Raw genomic sequence first — 18,593 nt, forward strand, 5'->3', positions numbered from 1 at the left:
GGAAAGATACCATTGATCTTAAATCTGCTTGGGGTTCTAAAGCATGGCAGGTACAAGGCACAGAAGCACTGCATCGTGCATGCCTTGTTCCTAACCACCTGTTGTTTTTGAATTCTACTAATTTTCAGACCACCTGCTTTGGATTGGCTACTTCTAAAAAGGTGAATTCCCCTTCTATTCCTGATCTGGGCGCTTATCCAACATGGGCTAATCACACAGATCTGTCCCTTGATGAATTGCAGTCATTCATTACTAATACATCCTTCAATGTTTTTCTATTCTGGATCATCAAGGATGGTTATTATGGCAGAAGAGTTCAGATTCCTGTCAGCATCGTTTTCTGGGTCTGCTCCCCGGTTAGACACAGGTTAGGGTGGATCCCCGATTTGAATCTTCCCATTCGGTCACTATCTATTCCTTAGGTAAATTATGTCAAAACTGGCTGCAACACTCCACCTTGGCCTCTGTTAAACTTAATTTGTCCAAATTAAATGACAAAGTAAATCTGAATGATTGGGTGGCAGGTCCAAAAGATGGGTGTATGCTGTTTACAACGAAGTTTGGAAATTATCTCAAACTGAAGCTGCTTCTAGATTAAGAGCTATCGATCAAGCAAATTTGAAAAAAGTGCTAGCTGTGATTGATAATAGCATTAACACCCTTTCTTCCAGAATTTACATACTAGATAATATTGTTTCATCTGTTGTGGATATTGTACAGGATGATATGTCTATTTTATATCATGGTCAAAATCAATTGCGTTCTATAATGCAGTTTGCCTGGACTTTTTAAACATTGAAGGCTGGGAAAGTTCCCTGGGACTACATGGACACATCATCTTTATTCCTGCCGTTTAATCTGACTGATAAACAACAGTTCATGTCCATTAAGGATGCAACATACTCATTATTGCATATTGAAAAGTTGGAACCCTTACCATTCTCTGTGGCCAAATCGAACTCAGCTGTGTGGCTTACCCATGGATTAATCACTCTACTATTTCCATTGTTTAAGTTCAGTTCATATATGAAACAGTATGCCTTAGGCAGATACGAACCATTGGGTATCGCTAACCTGCATGAAGTTTGGTCACTCCCATTTACATACAGGTGCCTGAGAGAGGGTAAAGAGGTTTATTTAAATAGAGAGGAATGCACTTCCACACCTGATCACTCAGTAGTCTGTAGGAACATCCAATTGCATGGCGCATGCAACGTTCACGCCCCAAATTTAGCTTGCATTTTGAAGGGAAATCCTGTGCCAGCGATCACACCCACTTTCACTATATTAGCAAACGGTAGTTATTTGCTTTTAAATAATGAGGCATGCTGCGGGATGCTGAAACTCTTGGGAAAGGCAGCTGCTATAGAGCTCCAAAATTACTTAGAGAATCCTCCAGCATTTGCAGAATCTGAATTTCACCAAAACACACTGAGATTGCCCTACTAGAAGTACTATGAATGTTCCTTGAAATCTTAAACAAGAAATGTGCAGCAATGGGCATTAAAGTTAATACTTGCCCTCCGTCTTGCCACCAAAACTTTGAGACGGTGTGCAGATGAAGGGCATACAGCCGCTCTGGTGTTGCTAGATCTAAGTGCGGCTTTTGACACCATATCACACAGCCTACTTCTTCAGAGGCTTATGCTGTGCAGTGTCGGTGGCACATCGCTGCGTTGGATGACTTTATTCCTCCAATCCAGTAGCTTCCAAGTTGCCCTAATCCCACACATGTCAGATAGCATTTCACTTTCAGAATGGGTACCACAGGGCTCAATCATGAGTCCCACTTAAATTAACTTCTACATCTGCCCCTTAGTGGACATTGTGGAGTACAATGTGAAAATTGTATCATATATGGACGATACGAAGCTCATAGTCACCTCAAAATGCGGAGGCTGCTGCAGCCCAATTCTCTCTTTTGGCCAGGTGTATGATTTTAGCACTTTGCAACAAATTGCGAGTCGCAAAATGCTATGTACAACAGTGTCTAAGACACTGTTTGCGATTCCCAATGGGTTCGCAAATTGCATGCCTCATGAATATTATTAAGGCAGTTGCAATTTGTGAGCCCACTGGGAATGGCTAGCACTCCCAGGGATGGTGGCCTGCTGGGGTCAGCAAATAACAATGTCTGAGACTGCTTTTAAATAAAGCATTTTTAAAAAAAAATAAAAGTGAAACTTTTCAGTTTCATTTTTTAAGATGATTCTCATCTACAGAGGGAAGGATTCTCAACCTGCAGAAGAGAGGATCTGCAATAACCAAGAGGAGAGGTCTCAGCCTATAGATGGGAGGATTCAACAATAATGTACATACAATATGATTCTCATCTACAGAGGTGAGGATTCTCAACCTGCAGAAAGGAAGATCTGCAATAATCAATAGTAGGGGGGACTCAGCATAAACATAAGAGGATTCTCAATAATGTACATTGCGGATGATTCTCAGCTAAAGAGGGGAGGATTATTATATTAGACAGGAGCGTTCTCAATAACATGTACAAGTATAATAGGTAGGGTAATCAATCTACATGAGGAGGGGGGAATCTATAACACCTTCAAAGGGCAGGATTCTCAACCTGCAGAAAGGAGGATCTGCAATAACCAATAGATGTGGGGGGCGGTCTCAGTCTATACATAGGAGGATTCAATCCTCTACACAGTGTTTGATTCTCATTCTGCAAATGGGGATTCTCACATCAGAGAGGAGCATTCTCAATAACCTGTAGAAGGGAGGGTTATCAATCTACAGAATGGAGGAATCTATAAAACCTACAAAGGGGAGGATTCTCAACCTGCAGAAGAGAGGATCTGCAATAACCAAGAGGAGGGGTCTCAGCCTATAGATGGGAGGATTCACAATAATGTACATATCATATGATTCTCATTTACAGAGGAGAGGATTCTCAACCTGCAGAACAGAGGATCTGCAATAACCAAGAGGAGGGGGTCTCAGCATAAACGTAGGAGTATTCTCAATAATGTACATTGCGGATGATTCTCAGTTAAAGAGGGGAGGATTATTATATTAGAGAGGAGTGTTCTCAATAACATGTACAAGTATTATAGTTAGGGTAATCAATCTACATGAGGGGAATCTATAACACCTACAAAGGGCAGGATTCTCAACCTGCAGAAAGGAGGATCTGCAATAACCAATAGTTGTGGGGGGGGGTTCTCAGTCTATACATAGGAGGATTCAATCCTCTACACAGTGTCTGATTCTCATGCTGCAGATGGGGATTCTCACTTTAGAGGGGAGGATTCTCACATCAGAGAGGAGCATTCTCAATAACCTGTAGAAGGGAGGGTACTCAATCTACAGAATAATGGAATCTATAAAGGGGAGGATTCTCAACCTACAGAAGGGAGGATCTGCAATAACCAAGAGGAGGGGGTCTCAGCCTATAGATGGGAGGATTCACAATAATGTACATAGCATATGATTCTAATCTACAGAACTGAGGATTCTCAACCTGCAGAAGGAAGGATCTGCAATAATCAATAGTAGGGGGTCTCAGCATAAACATAGTAATGTACACTGCGGATGATTCTCAGTTACAGAGGGGAGGATTATTATATTAGACAGGAGCGTTCTCAATAACATGTACAAGGAGGGGGAAATCTATAACACCTACAAAGGGCAGGATTTTCAACCTGCAGAAAGGAGGGTCTGCAATAACCAATAGTGTGGGGGGGGCTCAGTCTATACATAGGAGGATTCAATCCTCTACACAGTGTCTGATTCTCATGCTGCAGATGGGGATTCTCACTTCAGAGTGGAGGATTCTCACATCAGAGGGGAGCATTCTCAATAACCTGTAGGAGGGAGGGTTATCAATCTACAAGGGGAGGTATCTATAAAACCTACAAAGGGGAGGATTCTCAACCTACTAAAGGGAGGATCTGCAATAACCAATAGTAGGGGGTCTCCTTAACCTATACATAGGAGGAGTCTCACTAATCTACATCGTGGATGATTCCTATCTACAGAGGGGAGGATTCTCACATCAGGTGGGAGGGTTCTCAATAACCTGCAGAAGGAAGGGTAATCAATCTGTAGAAGGGGGAATCTCAATAAATTACAAAGGGGAGGATTCTCATCTACAGAGGGTGGATTCTCATCCTGCAGAAGGGAGGGTCTGCATTAATCAATAGTGGGGAAGGGGGGTCTTAGCCTATACATAGGACTCAGAGGAATCTCAATAATGTACATAGCGGATAATTCTCATCTACAGAAGGGGGGATTCTCAATCTGCGGAAGGTAGGCTCTGTAATGCCAATGGTAGGGGGGGGTTTCAGCATATACATAGGAGGATTCTCAATAATTACATAGAGGATGATTCTCATCTACAGAGGGGAGGGTTCTCGCATCAGAGAGGAGCGTTCTCAATAACCTGTAAAAGGAAGGGTTATCAATCTACAGAAGGAAGGAATCTATAAATCCTACAAAGGGGAGGATACTCATGTTCGACGGCAGTGTTCAAAATAACCTGCAGAAAGAAAGGTCATAGATCTACAGAAAGGAGGAATCTATAAAACTTACAAAGGGTAGGATTCTCACCCGCAGAAAGGAGGATCTACAATAACCAATAGTGTGGGGGGGTGTCTCAACCTATACATAGGAGGATTCAGTCCTCTATACAGAGTGTGATTCTCATGCTACAGAGGGAGATTCTCACTTCAGAGGGGAGGATTCTCACATCAGAGAGGAGCATTCTCAATAACCTGTAGAAGGGAGGGCAATCAATCTACAGAATGAAGGAATCTATAAAACCTACAAAGGGGAGGATTCTCAACCTACAGAAGGGAGGATCTGCAATAACCAATAGTATGGGGGGTTCAGCATACACATAGGAGGAGTCTCAGTAATCTACATCGTTTATGATTCTCATCTACAGAGGGGAGGATTTTCACATCAGAGGGGAGCGTTCTCAATAACCTGTAAAGGGAAGAGCTATCGATCTACAGAAGGGAAGAATCTATAAAAAGAGGAGGATCCTCAACCTGCAGAGGAGAGGACATTCATTGCACACAGCATTGGGGGGAGATTAAGTCTTCATTAACCTGAAATATTCTGAGAGAAGGATTCTCACTGTGCTTTCAGAGATCAGAGAGAGTCACTGTGCTGGGACAGAGATGGAACAAGTGAAAGATGGCTCATACCTTCAGCTTCTTGACCTCCATGTAATTGTTGTTGCTGTTTAAGGTGAAGGTCTCTGTGTTGGAGCATCTCTTGCCTTTCAGCTGGTTCTCAAAATACACTTCGATTGTGACGGCACTGGTGAGACCCTCCACTTGTATCGCTACCGACTCGGCGACATCTACATGTATGATGTTAGGAGCGGTGACCAAAACACTGAGAAAAGAAGGACAAAGATGGGACGGGTCATACTGATATACTAATCGTAGTATCACATGTCTGCATGTATGACGTGGCTGTTAATAGCAGAAATGGGCGTAACAAGTTCCCAATATTGTTTTTTTAAATTGCTCTTTATTGAAAGCTTTTAAATGTCCAGATCACAAATGCTTAGCATCTGCCTTCAACAGCGCATTATACTGATAAAACATTACCATGGAAAATCGAGGCAACAACTGGTTTAAGGACAAACAGCAGAGTAGGGGGGGCGTGGGGAGGCCAGCCTCCAGTTCATCACTGCTGCTCGTTGTGCAAGAGTGAGGGCGCAGTGAATGAATTTTCTCCCAGCCCTGTCCGTCTTAGGGTGGGCATCAATCAAGCCCAGCAGGCAAGGGTTCTGCATGCTAACATGTCGCCTAATACTGGTAACTCGCTTAAGTAATTGACATATCTCATTCCAGAGGGGCTGAAGAGCATGCATTATTGTCACGTCATATGATAAAAATCTGTGTGCATCTGGGGCAGGTATGAGGGGTGGCTCTAAACACACAATGTAGCCTGGCTGGAGTCAAGTAAGTATGATAAACATAATTGAATTTTAGCAGCTTAAAGCCAGCATTTATGGGGACATTGGAAATACAGGTGAAGTCAGTGGACAAGTCCTTGTGAGACAGGTCAGTCTGGGGGCCTTGACTCCATCGAGGCTTAAGACAGACAGTTGCACCCCCTCCTCTGTCTCCATGTGTATTATAGATAAGTGGTCCTGTGATGTTTGGGGCTCCACGTCAGCAATGTGTGCAGTGCATTAACCTGTATCTAACTCAGCATCATGGCCTAACCAATACTGTCTATTACCCTGCGTAGTGCTGCAGCACGTGTAAACATCCGTCCCAGGTTCAGCTCATAAGCTTTGCATAAGCCGGGAGGGGTGTAACTTGGTCATAATGATGGTTGGGGGGTATAGGTTTTCCAACAATCACGCAGGCATATCATGATAAAATACATTATACCACAAGCAGGGCGCCTGAGAGGGGATTAAGGGGCGATGGAAAGGGCGAGGAATGGAGATTGGTAGGAGTACTAAGTGAGGGAAAACAAGATGTTTTGTAACCTAACATCTTTTAGGACTTTCAGGGAGAGAGTGTGTGTTGGCTATTTTGTCTGTGTGTATGTAAGAATTCCTGGTGAAACCTGACAGACACATCACCATAACCGACTGAACTCACTTATACCCAACTAGTTACCACAAAATACATTTTTGAGGGGGATGTAACACCCCAAAACCCCCCATGGAGCTATGCCCATGCGTATAAGTCTGCGAAAGTGAGGGCAGCACCCGATTCAAGCAGTTGGCACAAGCTCACAACTGATGGCTACGACCAATGTGGCTTATTAATTGTTATCTTACCCTAGCAAAGCCTGGCTACCACCAAAGAGGAAGCCCTGGTGAATCTGTATTAGTAAAGGGTCTATGGCAAAGATGTCAATACCAGCGGTAGCGAGCTACTCGATCTGGGGCTGATAATATATATATTATCTACTGGCGGTCGCCAGTAGATAGTTATAGTTACAACCTAGTTTCCATAGGAAATCTCAAAATTCTATTTTGAATAACTTTGGCGCCGGTTGACGAATCCTCGCGAAATGTTCAAAACTAATGGGGCGCTGCGTTCAGCTCCTACCCTGAAAGTCTCAGGGTGATTCGTCAAGCGGGGGCCGAGAAAAAAGGGGGGTCCCAAAACGCGTTTTCCCCATGCATTTTTCCATAGGACCTTTAGACACAGCTACAGCCAGAACGAGGTAGTCCTCAGGTCAGGCATGTGCCTTTTGCATATATGGTGTAAATCCGTTCAGTAGTTCCTGAGAAAATCAAAAGTAAAATCATATACATATCTGGGCGGAGCCTAACCACAAATCTCATTGTGAGATCTGATTGGCTGTCAGCACTTCATCCAAGAAGTGTTGGCAGCCATCTTGGGACCAATATACATGATAGCACCTCATTAAAAAGCATTGCGGTTAATAGAAGGTTTTAAGACTTTAGTTACATTATAAATCATTTGTTGATGGTACCATACTCATTTTAGGAACTGTAGTATGTTCTAAGGTGATTTTACCATGTGAAAAAGCCTTCTGCTGGGATATCATGAATCATGTTTGAGAGAAAACTATTTTCACATGCTTTTCCCACAGAGGTTTGGAAGGTGATCTATAAGCTAAACTGAGAGCATATTTTCTGTAAATTCACATTATCTTTCTCAGTCATGTGAGAATGAAGTCTGACATTCTCAGTAAAACATGTACATCCAACAAGGGCAGAGACTGTCAGTTGATTCCTTTGTGTTCTACTGCAGCTTCCCAGAGTGTTCCAAAGAACAACTAGAGCGCTAACAGTCTTACTTATGACAAAGGTATGGCACACCTGCAGCCATCTTGATTGGAATAAAGTGGTAACATTTAAAACATTTAATTTGCAAAGGAACAAAATGAGGGGGTTCATTTTGCCATAGAAATTATGACTAGTGCTGCAGAAAGAAAACTTAGGGCACATTTTGACTTCTCAAATCCTCTTCTATTTCATTAAAAAGTTCTGACATGCAGACTGAAACATGCATATCTGTGTATGTATGCATACATTTATATTTGTATTTATATAGATATGCAGATTATATATATGTTTATATATGTATGTATATACATATATATACACATACATATATATATAAATGCATATATGCGCATATGTGTGCGTGTAGAGAGAGGTAGAGAGAGGTAGAGAGAGGTAGAGATGTAGAGGTAGAGAGGTAGAGGTAGAGAGGTAGAGGTAGAGAGGTAGAGGTAGAGAGGTAGAGGTAGAGAGGTAGAGAGGTAGAGAGTAGTAGAGAGAGAGGTAGAGAAAGGTAGAGAGGTAGAGAGTAGAGGATGAGTAATAGAGAGTAGAGAGAGAGTAGTAGAGAGAGTAGTAGAGAGTAGTAGAGAGAGTAGCAGAGAGTGAGTAGGAGAGAGTAGTAGTGAGTAGTAGAGAGTGAGTAGTAGAGAGTAGTAGCGAGTGAGAAGTAGAGAGTAGTAGAGAGTGAGTAGTAGAGGGAGTAGTAGAGAGTGAGTAGTAGAGGGAGTAGTAGAGAGTGAGTATTAGAGAGTGAGTAGTGGAGAGTAGTAGAGAGTGAGTAGTAGAGACTGAGTAGCAGAGAGAGAGTAGTAGAGAATGAGTAGTAGAGAATGAGTAGTAGAGTGAGTAGTAGAGAGTAGTAGAGAGTGAGTAGTAGAGAGTAGTAGAGAGTGAGTAGTAGAGAGTAGTAGAGAGTAGAAGAGAGAGAGTAGTAGAGAGTGAGTAGTAGAGAGTGAGTAGTAGAGAGAGAGTAGTAGAGAGAGTGAGTAGTAGAGACTGAGTAGCAGAGAGAGAGTAGTAGAGAATAAGTAGTAGAGAATGAGTAGTAGAGTGAGTAGTAGAGAGTAGTAGAGAGTGAGTAGTAGAGAGTAGTAGAGAGTTAGTAGAGAGAGTAGTAGAGAGTAGTACAGAGTGAGTAGTAGAGAGTGATTAGTAGAGAGTAGTGGAGAAGTAGAGAGTGAGTAGTAGAGAGTAGTAGAGAGTGAGTAGTAGAGTGAGTAGTAGGGAGTAGTAGGGAGTAGTAGAGAGTGAGTAGTAGAGTGAGTAGTAGAGTGAGTAGTAGAGTGCAAGTAGTAGAGAGTGTGTAGTAGAGAGAGAGTAGTAGAGAGTAGTCGAGGGTGAGTAGTAGAGAGTGAGTAGTAGAGAGAGTAGTAGAGAGTAGTAGAGTAGTAGAGAGTGAGTAGTAGAGAGTGAGTAGTAGAGAGTAGTAGAAAGTGAGTAGCAGAGAGAGTAGTAGAGAGTAGTAGAGAGTAGTAGAGTGAGTAGTAGAGAGTGAGTAGTAGAGAGAGAGAGTAGTAGAGAGTGAGTGGTAGAGAGTAGTAGAGTGAGTAGTAGAGTGAGTAGTAGAGAGAGTAGTAGAGTGAGTAGTTGAGAGTGAGTAGTAGAGAGTAGTAGAGAGTAGTAGAGAGTAGTAGAGAGTAGTAGAGAGTGGTAGAGAGTGAGTAGTAGAGAGAGTAGTAGAGAGGGAGTAGTAGAGTAGTAGAGAGTGAGTGGTAGAGAGTAGTAGAGAGTAGTAGAGAGTGAGTAGTAGAGAGTGAGTAGTAGAGAGTAGTAGAGTAGTAGAGAGTAGTAGAAAGTGAGTAGTAGAGAGTGAGTAGTAGAAAGTAGTGGCGAGTGAGTAGTAGAGAGTGAGTAGTTTAATTTAAAAGGAACACAATGAGGAGGTTCATTTTGCCATAGAAATTATGATTAGTGAGGAAAAAAGAAAAATTAGGGCACATTTTGAGTGACTTATCAAATCCTCTTCTATTTCATTAAAAAATTCAGACATGCAGACTGAAACATGCACTTTCAATACCAGCAGCAGACTTCCCTGGTGAGCAGTAGCTTTACTACAGTGATCTAATGAGCAACTAGAGTGCTACCATTCAGAATTTATGGAAAATGTGGGACACATCTGAATGCCTTCTTGATGGAATCAAAGTAAACGAGCATTGAAAATGCAATAGGTCTCGCCCTCGTTTAAGTTAAAGCAATTCTCTTTGTAATTAGGTGGCTTTTTAGCTTTGCTTGTATTAGAGTTTTTCAAACTTTCATGTAGATACCATGCATATGTATGCATATATGTATATGTTTGCATGAATTTATATTTATATAGATATGCAGATTATATTTATATGTTTATATATTCACTGAAAAAACCATAGGTTTCACACACGTTATAGTTACGAATTAGCATTTAAAAAACCTTGCAAATTCACTTAAAAACCATAGGTTTCACACATGTTATAGTTAGCTGGACATTTCACTCGTAAAAAACCAATGAAATTCCCCCGTTATAGTTAGTGCAGGCAACTATAACTCACACGACCGCAATCCTCTGCGGATGACGTCAGATATTACATCACTGTATATAGACACTTATTTACCCATGTCTTCTTCCATTAATCTTTAGCTATACATATATTACAAATATTTATTTTTCATAAAGACACATATGTCATCAGTGATGTAATATCTGACGTCATCAGCAGAGGATTGCGGTCGCGTGATTTATAGTTGCCTGCACTAACTATAACGGGGGAATTTCATTGTTTTTTTACGAGTGAAATGTCCAGCTAACTATAACATGTGTGAAACCTATGGTTTTTTAAGTGAATATATATATATATATATATAGTCACTGAAAAAAACATAGGTTTCAGGGACATTATAGTTAGCTGGACATTTCACTCGTACAAAACCAGAGAAATTGCACTGTTATAGTTAGTTCAGGAATCTATAACCTGCGACCCGCAATGCACTGCTCATGACGTCACATATTACATCATTCATGACATGGTCAGTGACATCACTGATGAAATCACTGACGACATCTCAAATGACATCACTGATGACATCACTGATGACATCATCCACGTGAAAATCTGATGCACCTCTTCACACTCTAATATTAACTTTGATATACCCACTGTAAATTACAGACTACCAATTTCTAAATAATTGACACACCAATACCAGTTACTCCATATGCACTCACTGATTGCTAGGTCTGCACACATATCCACTCATTCATCCATACAATCACTCATACATGCAGTCACTCATCAATACAACACTATCATATGCACTCATGCACCTATAAAGACAATCACACACTGCCACTCATCCATGCAGTTACTCACACACCTACTCAGTCATGCTAAGAAACTATCATACTCCCATTTACTCTTCTATACAATTATACACACAGCACCTCACTTAGTCATACAGATACTAATGCATACTTACAGTGTTATATAATCAGTGATACCAGTACACACTTATTTATACAGCCAGTCTTACAATCACTGACTATCATGTAGAGTCCTTTATATACTTCAACTCTCACATACACTGCCTTTTACATATGTAGTTCCTTGGACATGTACCACTGAGACATTCATTCACTCACCAACACACCGATACACACACTTGCCTACCCATACAGCTATTTCCACATGCACTCTTGAACCCATACACTCAGTGAATCAACCACTCACACATCTTTGCACACACCTCCCACCCACCAACACACACACTCAATCTCCCCCAAAAAATACTCAGACAACCAATCAATAACCTATATAGACACTCATGTAGCTACTGACCAACCCATGCAGCAGCTTGCACAACAACAGACAGAGTGATACAGACATTCACACAGTTTAGTCATTAACCCATGCATTCAGTAAGACACATTTAATCACTCACTTATACAGTCAGTCACTCACCTACTAAATCATCCAGACACTTATAAACCCACTCATTCTTCAATACACCTAGGAATATATATAAAATATATTTAAAAATTACAGAAACACAGTCACTGGATGATGTTGTCCGTGATGTCATCAGTGATGTCATTTGAGATGCCATCAGTGATGTCACTGACCATGCCATGAATGGTGTAATATGTGACGTCATGAGCAGTGCATTGCGGGTGCGTGAGTTATAGTTAGCTGAACTAACTATAACGCTGGAATTTCTCTGGTTTTGTACGAATGAAATGTCCAGCTAACTATAACGACCCGGAAACCTATGGTTTTTTCAGTGAATTTCAAAGGTTTTTTAAATGCTAATTTCTAACTATAACGTCCCTGAAACCTATGGTTTCTTCAGAGAATTTCAAAGGTTTTTTAAATGCTAATTTCTAACTATAACGTCCTTGAAATCTATGTTTTTTTCAGTGAATTTCAAAGGTTTTTTAAAAGCTAATTTCTAACTATAATGTTCATTAAACCTATGGTTTGTTCAGTAATTTTGTTTTAGTTTTTTGTGATATTTTGTAGGTTTAATATCCTAAAAATTGTTCCCGACTTCCACAGAATAGAAATTGTAAAAATTTTCATTTTTTTGTTGTGGTCCTTATTCTTCTTCTCCTGTAGGCCCCACGCAAATTATATAAATGGCACTTAAAATATATAAAAAACAATTTTTACCTTCACAGTCCCTGTCTACCATCTTGTGACCACTGTACAGAGTTAATGGTGTTCCTACCCTCCCCTCTACTGCTTTCTTTTTCCGGTACTCCTTTGAAGTGTGCCACAAAATGGCTGACAACAGTGAACCGTTCCCACCCAATAAGGAGCAAACTTGTACTCGGAACACTTTAGTCAATAAAATGTCCATGGTGTTCCGCAGAGGGGGAGGGAATGGCTGCCAATACTTCTACTTTTAATGCTTCACAGCCAATGAACATTAAGCTTGGGAAGGTCCTGCTTGGAACACGTTACCCAATCAGATGTCCCTGATACTCCACGGAGGGGGAGGGAATCGCTGACAACACTTCTACTTTCAATGGTTTACAGCCAATGAACATTAAGCTTGGGAAGGTCCTGCTTGGAACACGTCAACCAATCAGATGTCCCTGCTACTCCGCGGAGGTGGAGGGAATGGCTGGCAACACTTCTACTTTCAATGGCTCCCAGCAATGAACATTAAGCTCTGGAAGATCCTGCTTGGAACATGTGAGTCAATCAGATGTCCTTGCTACTCTGCGGAGGGGGACAGAATGGGTAGCAACACTTCTGCTCTCAATGGTTCGCAGCCAATAAACATTAAGCTAGTTGTTGGAACACCTCAGCCAATTAAACGTTAATTTGGTTCCGCGCACAGGGAGAGAACAGGCCCTCCCACATAATATTAAATTTCCTCTAACAAAGTGACACCATCCGTGATAAAAGTAAACACTGCATTATAAGTAAACATTACTGCTCATTATATTAAAGGAAGACCGCAATACGGCGCATTGTTGTTTTTCCGATATGATTTCCACAGCCTACTGCACATTGCCGCAATACAGCGCATCGTTGTTTTGCGGACGTAAATTCCACGGCCTACGTAACATTCACACTACCTGTGTGTGCACCCGATACACTGCTTGCCGCAATACGGCGCATTGTTTTCCCGACGGGCTTTCCAGATCCTACACAACCATACCGCAATACCGCACACAGTTGTTCTGCGGACGTGATTTCCACAGCCTACGCAACATTCAAAGTCCCTGCCTCTGCACCGTACAGACTGCTTAAACTAAGTCCACAGTGTTCCTACTATACTCTCTTATACAATTGTTTTCTTTTTTCCCCCTACTCCTTTCAACTAAGTCACAAAATGGCTGCCAACACTTTCGAGTTTCAACTGTTCACAGCCAATCAGCCGCAAGCTCGTGCTCGTAACGCCTCAGCCAATCAGATGTCAAAATTCTCAAATATCGATATCTGTAAAATTGTATATTTCTCAAAAACTACTGAACGGATTTACCCCATTTAAACAAAAGTGTGCTTTCTGGACCAAGACCTTTCTCCCTGTCAAATTTGGCATAAATCTGTTCAGTAGTTTGACCTGTAGCCTTGTCTAAAGTTTCCTATGGAAATTGCATGGAGAAAACACATTTTGGGACCGCCTTTTTTCTCAGCCCCCCCTTGACGAATCACCCCCAAACTTTCAAGATAGGAGCTGATCTGAAAAAAGAAACTTTTTGGAAATGTTCGCAAAGATTCGTCAAACGACGCCAATGTCATAAGCCCATCAAAAAATGCTTTTCCTATGGAAACTTTGTCCTAACTATAACTAATATATATGTATATACGACCTGTGATTAAGGAAGGAGGCGACTGCTCCGAAACGCGTCGGGTGGTTTCGCTGTATGGAATAAACTAAATTCAAGCTGAAGTGAATTGGGCTTGGCATTTGTTTTTTCAAAAATGACACAGTGTATATATATATATATATATATATATATATATATATATATATATATATATATATATATATATATATATATATATATATATATATTATCTACTGGCGGTCGCCAGTAGATAGTTATAGTTAGGACCGAGTTTCCATAGGAAATCTCAAAATTCTATTTTGAATAACTTTGGCGCCGATTGACGAATCCTCGCGAAATTCTCAAAACTAATGGGGCGCTCCGCTCCGCTCCTACCCTGAAAGTGTCGGGGTGATTCGTCAAGCGGGGACCGAGAAAAAGGGGGGTCCCAAAACGCGTTTTCCCCATGGATTTTTTCATAGGGACTTTAGTCGCAGCTACAGCCCGAACGGCTGAACAGAATTACGTGAAATTTGGCAGAGAGGTAGCCATAAGGTCCATGAAGTGCCTTTTGCAGGTTTGGTGTAAATCTGTTCAGTATTTCCTGAGAAAATAGCATTTGAAAGCATATATATATGTGGACGGAGCCTAACCACACATCTCATCCTGAGATCTGATTGGCTGTCAGCACTTCATCCAAGAAGTGTTGGCAGCCATCTTGGGACCAATATACATGATAGCACCTCATTAAAAAGCATTGCAGTTAATAGAAGGTTTTAAGACTTTAGTTACATTATAAATCATTTGTTGATGGTACCATACTCATTTTAGGAACTGTGGTATGTTCTAAGGTGATTTCACCATGTGAAAAAGCCTTCTGTTGGGATATCATGATTGAGAGAAAAATATTTTCTCATGCTTTTACCACAGAGGTTTGGAAGGTGATCTATAAGCTAAACTGAGAGCTTATTTTCTGTAAATTCACATTATCTTTCTCAGTCATGTGAGAATGAAGTCTGACATTTTCAGTAAAACATGTACATCCAACAAGGGCAGAGACTGTCAGTTGATTCCTTTGTGTTCTACTGCAGCTTCCCAGAGTGTTCCAAAGAACTACTAGAGCGCTAACAGTCCTACTTATGATAAACGTATGGCACACCTGAAGCCATCTTGATTGGAATAAACTGGTAACACTTAAAACATTTAATTTAAAAAGGAACACAATGAGGGGGTTCATTTTGCCATAGAAATTATGATTAATGCTGAAGAAAGAAAATGAGGGCACATTTTGAGTGACTTCTCAAATCCTCTTCTATTTCATTAAAAAATTCTGACATGCAGACTGAAACATGCACTTTTAATACCAGGAGCAGACTTCCATGGTGAACAGTAGTTTTACTACAGTGATCTAATGAGCAACTAGAGTGCTAACATTCAGAATTTATGGCAAATGTGTGACATATCTGAATACCTTCACGATGGAATCAAAGTAAAAAACTGAAAGCATTTCCTACTGAGGAGACTGCAGTACATGAGGAAATTAGGAAACTTCATAACAAATAAATCTCCCAAGATGGCCACCGGAGACAAAAGAGCCCAAATGTAGCCCAAAATCACCCAGATGTAGCCCAAATATAGCCCAATGACAGAAGTGTGCAAAACACTTATTATTTTGTGTTTTTGCAGTGTTATATAGTGCAGACTTGTCAGGTATTGGAGTGCTTTACATGAGCATTGGATTCATCACACAAGAACAAATTCATTTTGGTTGTAGACATGGGGAGACTAAGTGATTTGACCAGAATCACAGAATGTCGAGCTGAAGCAGAAACTTCAACCTGGTTCCCCAGTTGCAAAGTCTGCAGTTCTGGAAGTAACACCAGATCCTCTCCCCTAAGTGCAACATTTAATCAAGTGGTCAACTGGATAAAACAACATAAAGATAACAAATAATTTAAAAGTGCTTAGTCGCTATTTGAAAACTCAGAAAATATGTCCTTATTTTAGTCTTTTAGAGCACTAACCATAATTTTGATGCCAATAAGGCCCTCTCATATATGTAATTTCTAAAGGAAATGCTCTAGGTATTACAGTTTTGATTACATCAAGATGATGTCAGGCGTTCCACACTTTTGTAATAAATATAGAATGTTAGCAATCTAGTTTTTCATTAGGATACTGTTGAGAGGCAGAGGCCAGGGGCACGGACTCTGAAAATTGAAGGCAGGTAGGAGGGTGCAAAGGCAACAATTTAACCACACTGAGCAGGCAGGAAGGGCCGTGGAAGCACAACAGACTATGGAGGGCAGTGGAAAGGGGGGCAGGGGCAACAAACCAACAATACAGGACTTGCAAGAGAGGCTGTGGCAATGTAATAGACCATTGTGGGCAGAAGGAAGAGGCAATGGTAGTACAACCATACATGCCAACAGACCCGATTCAGCCAGGAAACGTCCAATGTTTTTAAGCTCAAATGGGCTTTATTTGATCTGTCTCCTGTCTACAATATCCTCTTTTTCAATGTAACTCAAAGGGGAAAATCAATACCCCAGTTTTTTTTCAAAATCTCCCTCTTACCAAGTTTAAAATGTTCGCAAGTATGGTACATTGGATCATGGAAGGAAATGGGATAGGGACATGGACTTGGATAACAGAGGACAGGAGGGACATGGAGAGGTGCACCAAACTGACCCTGCAGGGCAGGCATCAGAGTTTGCAGCAGCACAATACACCACACAGGGCATGCAGGACGGGAGTGCAGCACAACAATCCATAGAAAGAAAGAGGGAGGGGACAGGACCATGTACATGGACAACAGAGAACAGAGGGGCAAGAGGCAATGGTAGCTAGCTGACCATAATGGACAGACAGGAGAGAAAGCTGCAGCATAACAGACCATAAAGGGCAGGAGGGACGGATCAGGGGCATTACAATGGAACAGACAAGCCAGGAGGGAGGGAGTAGGGGTCTGCACATGTAAACAGAGGGCTGGGGGCAAGTTGGCAGGGCAGGAGCAGCAAGATAGCCATGGAGGTCAGGCAGGATGGGCACTAGAAGCAAGACACACCATGAAGAGCAACAGCGAGACTGTGATGGCATACACACAGACCATGGAGGGAAGGTGGGAGGGGGTCAGGGGCAGCTAACCGACCACACAGGGAAGGTGGAGGGGCCATGGCAGCACAGAAGACCATGCATGGCAAGTGGGAGGGTTAGTGGCAGCACAATGGCTATGATGGGCAAGAAGGAGGGTGCAGGGGCATGCACAAAGGACGATGGAGGATAGAAGGGAGGGTCAGGACCTGTGCACAGACAAGAAAGTTCAGGGGAAGGGGCCTCACAACAGACCACACGGGGCAGGCAGGAGGAGCAGTTGCAGCACAACAGACCAGGGAGGGCAGAAGGGTGTGGCAGTACAATGGACCATGTAGGACAGGAGGAAGAGGATAGGGGCATGGCATGCGGACAGGCAGGGTGGAGGTGGCAGGGACAGGTTACAGTCATCTGACAATGCTAGGCAGGTGGGAGGGGAGTGGCAGCTCAACAGAACACTCAGAGTAGATAGGAGTGGCAGGTCCATGGGACATGGTGGGCAAAAAGGATGGAGCTGGGGCATGCACAAAGACATCGGAGGGCAGGGGGAAGGAGAATAGGGGCAGCAAGCTAAGCACAGAGTTTAAGCAAGAGGTCAATGATGGGGCATAGAATTAGGCAATGGAGGGCAGGAGGAGTGGACTGGTACATCATACTAAATTGAGGGCAGTGGCAGCACATCAGACCATGCATGGCAGGAGGGAGGAGGCTAGTCCATGGATTCACACAACAGAGGATAGGGAGGAGGGGGATGGGGCAGCAAGCTAACTGTTCAGAGAAGGCGGGTATTAGGAACTTTATTGTTTTTAAAACATTGTGTCTGTGCGAACTACTTAAAATATGAACAAGTATGCAGCATAATCTCACTTTTATTCAGGAAGAAGAGGACGTTTGTGACTGTGACTCCGGGCTCACTTGGCAGAAACACCCCCTGACCCTCCACCCCCTATCGCAAAATGTAATGCCCGTGAAAAGGGTAGGTGAACACAGTGTTATATAGAACATAGTCCTGAGAGCACGATTGAAAATGAAAACTAGATATAGTGTATGGTATAAACTATGCACCAAAAAGTGTGATATAAGATGAACTGGGCGTGAAATATAATATGCAATACATTGTGCGCAATGACAGATTCATTGGAGAGCACGAGATAGCACAGGCACTAGCGCGTGCTATGCGATATGCGCCTTGGAGTGTAATATGCACAGGGCAGTGTTGTGTAACCTAACTAGTCTCTAAAGTTGTAATATAAAATATGTGCTGGGGAGTGTAACGTTGCATATGCACTGTGACAAAGATATGGATCCCAGATTGTAATATGTATGGCATAGTACTGTGCGTTATAACATAGGCATCGAGAAAGGCACGTTAGATGGGGCAATGTATCCCGTGCGAAGACAAGTGTGGCATGACATATTCACGGGGTGGTGTTACAGTGCACATGGGCTAGAGAGTGTCATAGCATATGCACTAGCTAGTGGAATACAACACAG

At 42.0% G+C, this 18,593-nt stretch overlaps 1 protein-coding gene across 1 annotated transcript in view; it reads right to left on the reverse strand.

Moving 5' to 3' along the window:
• The window catches only part of LOC146830518 (complement C4-B-like), a 554,995-nt gene that overhangs the window by 508,395 nt on the left and 28,007 nt on the right, over positions 1-18,593 (reverse strand). Inside the window, exon 2 of the mRNA XM_085604724.1 lies at positions 5,169-5,361. Coding sequence (XP_085460850.1) covers positions 5,169-5,361 — 193 coding nt within the window. The remainder of the gene's footprint in view (positions 1-5,168; positions 5,362-18,593) is intronic.

This window comes from Triturus cristatus, chromosome 5_1 (genome assembly GCF_964204655.1).
Source record: "Triturus cristatus chromosome 5_1, aTriCri1.1, whole genome shotgun sequence".
NCBI lineage: Eukaryota > Metazoa > Chordata > Amphibia > Caudata > Salamandridae > Triturus > Triturus cristatus.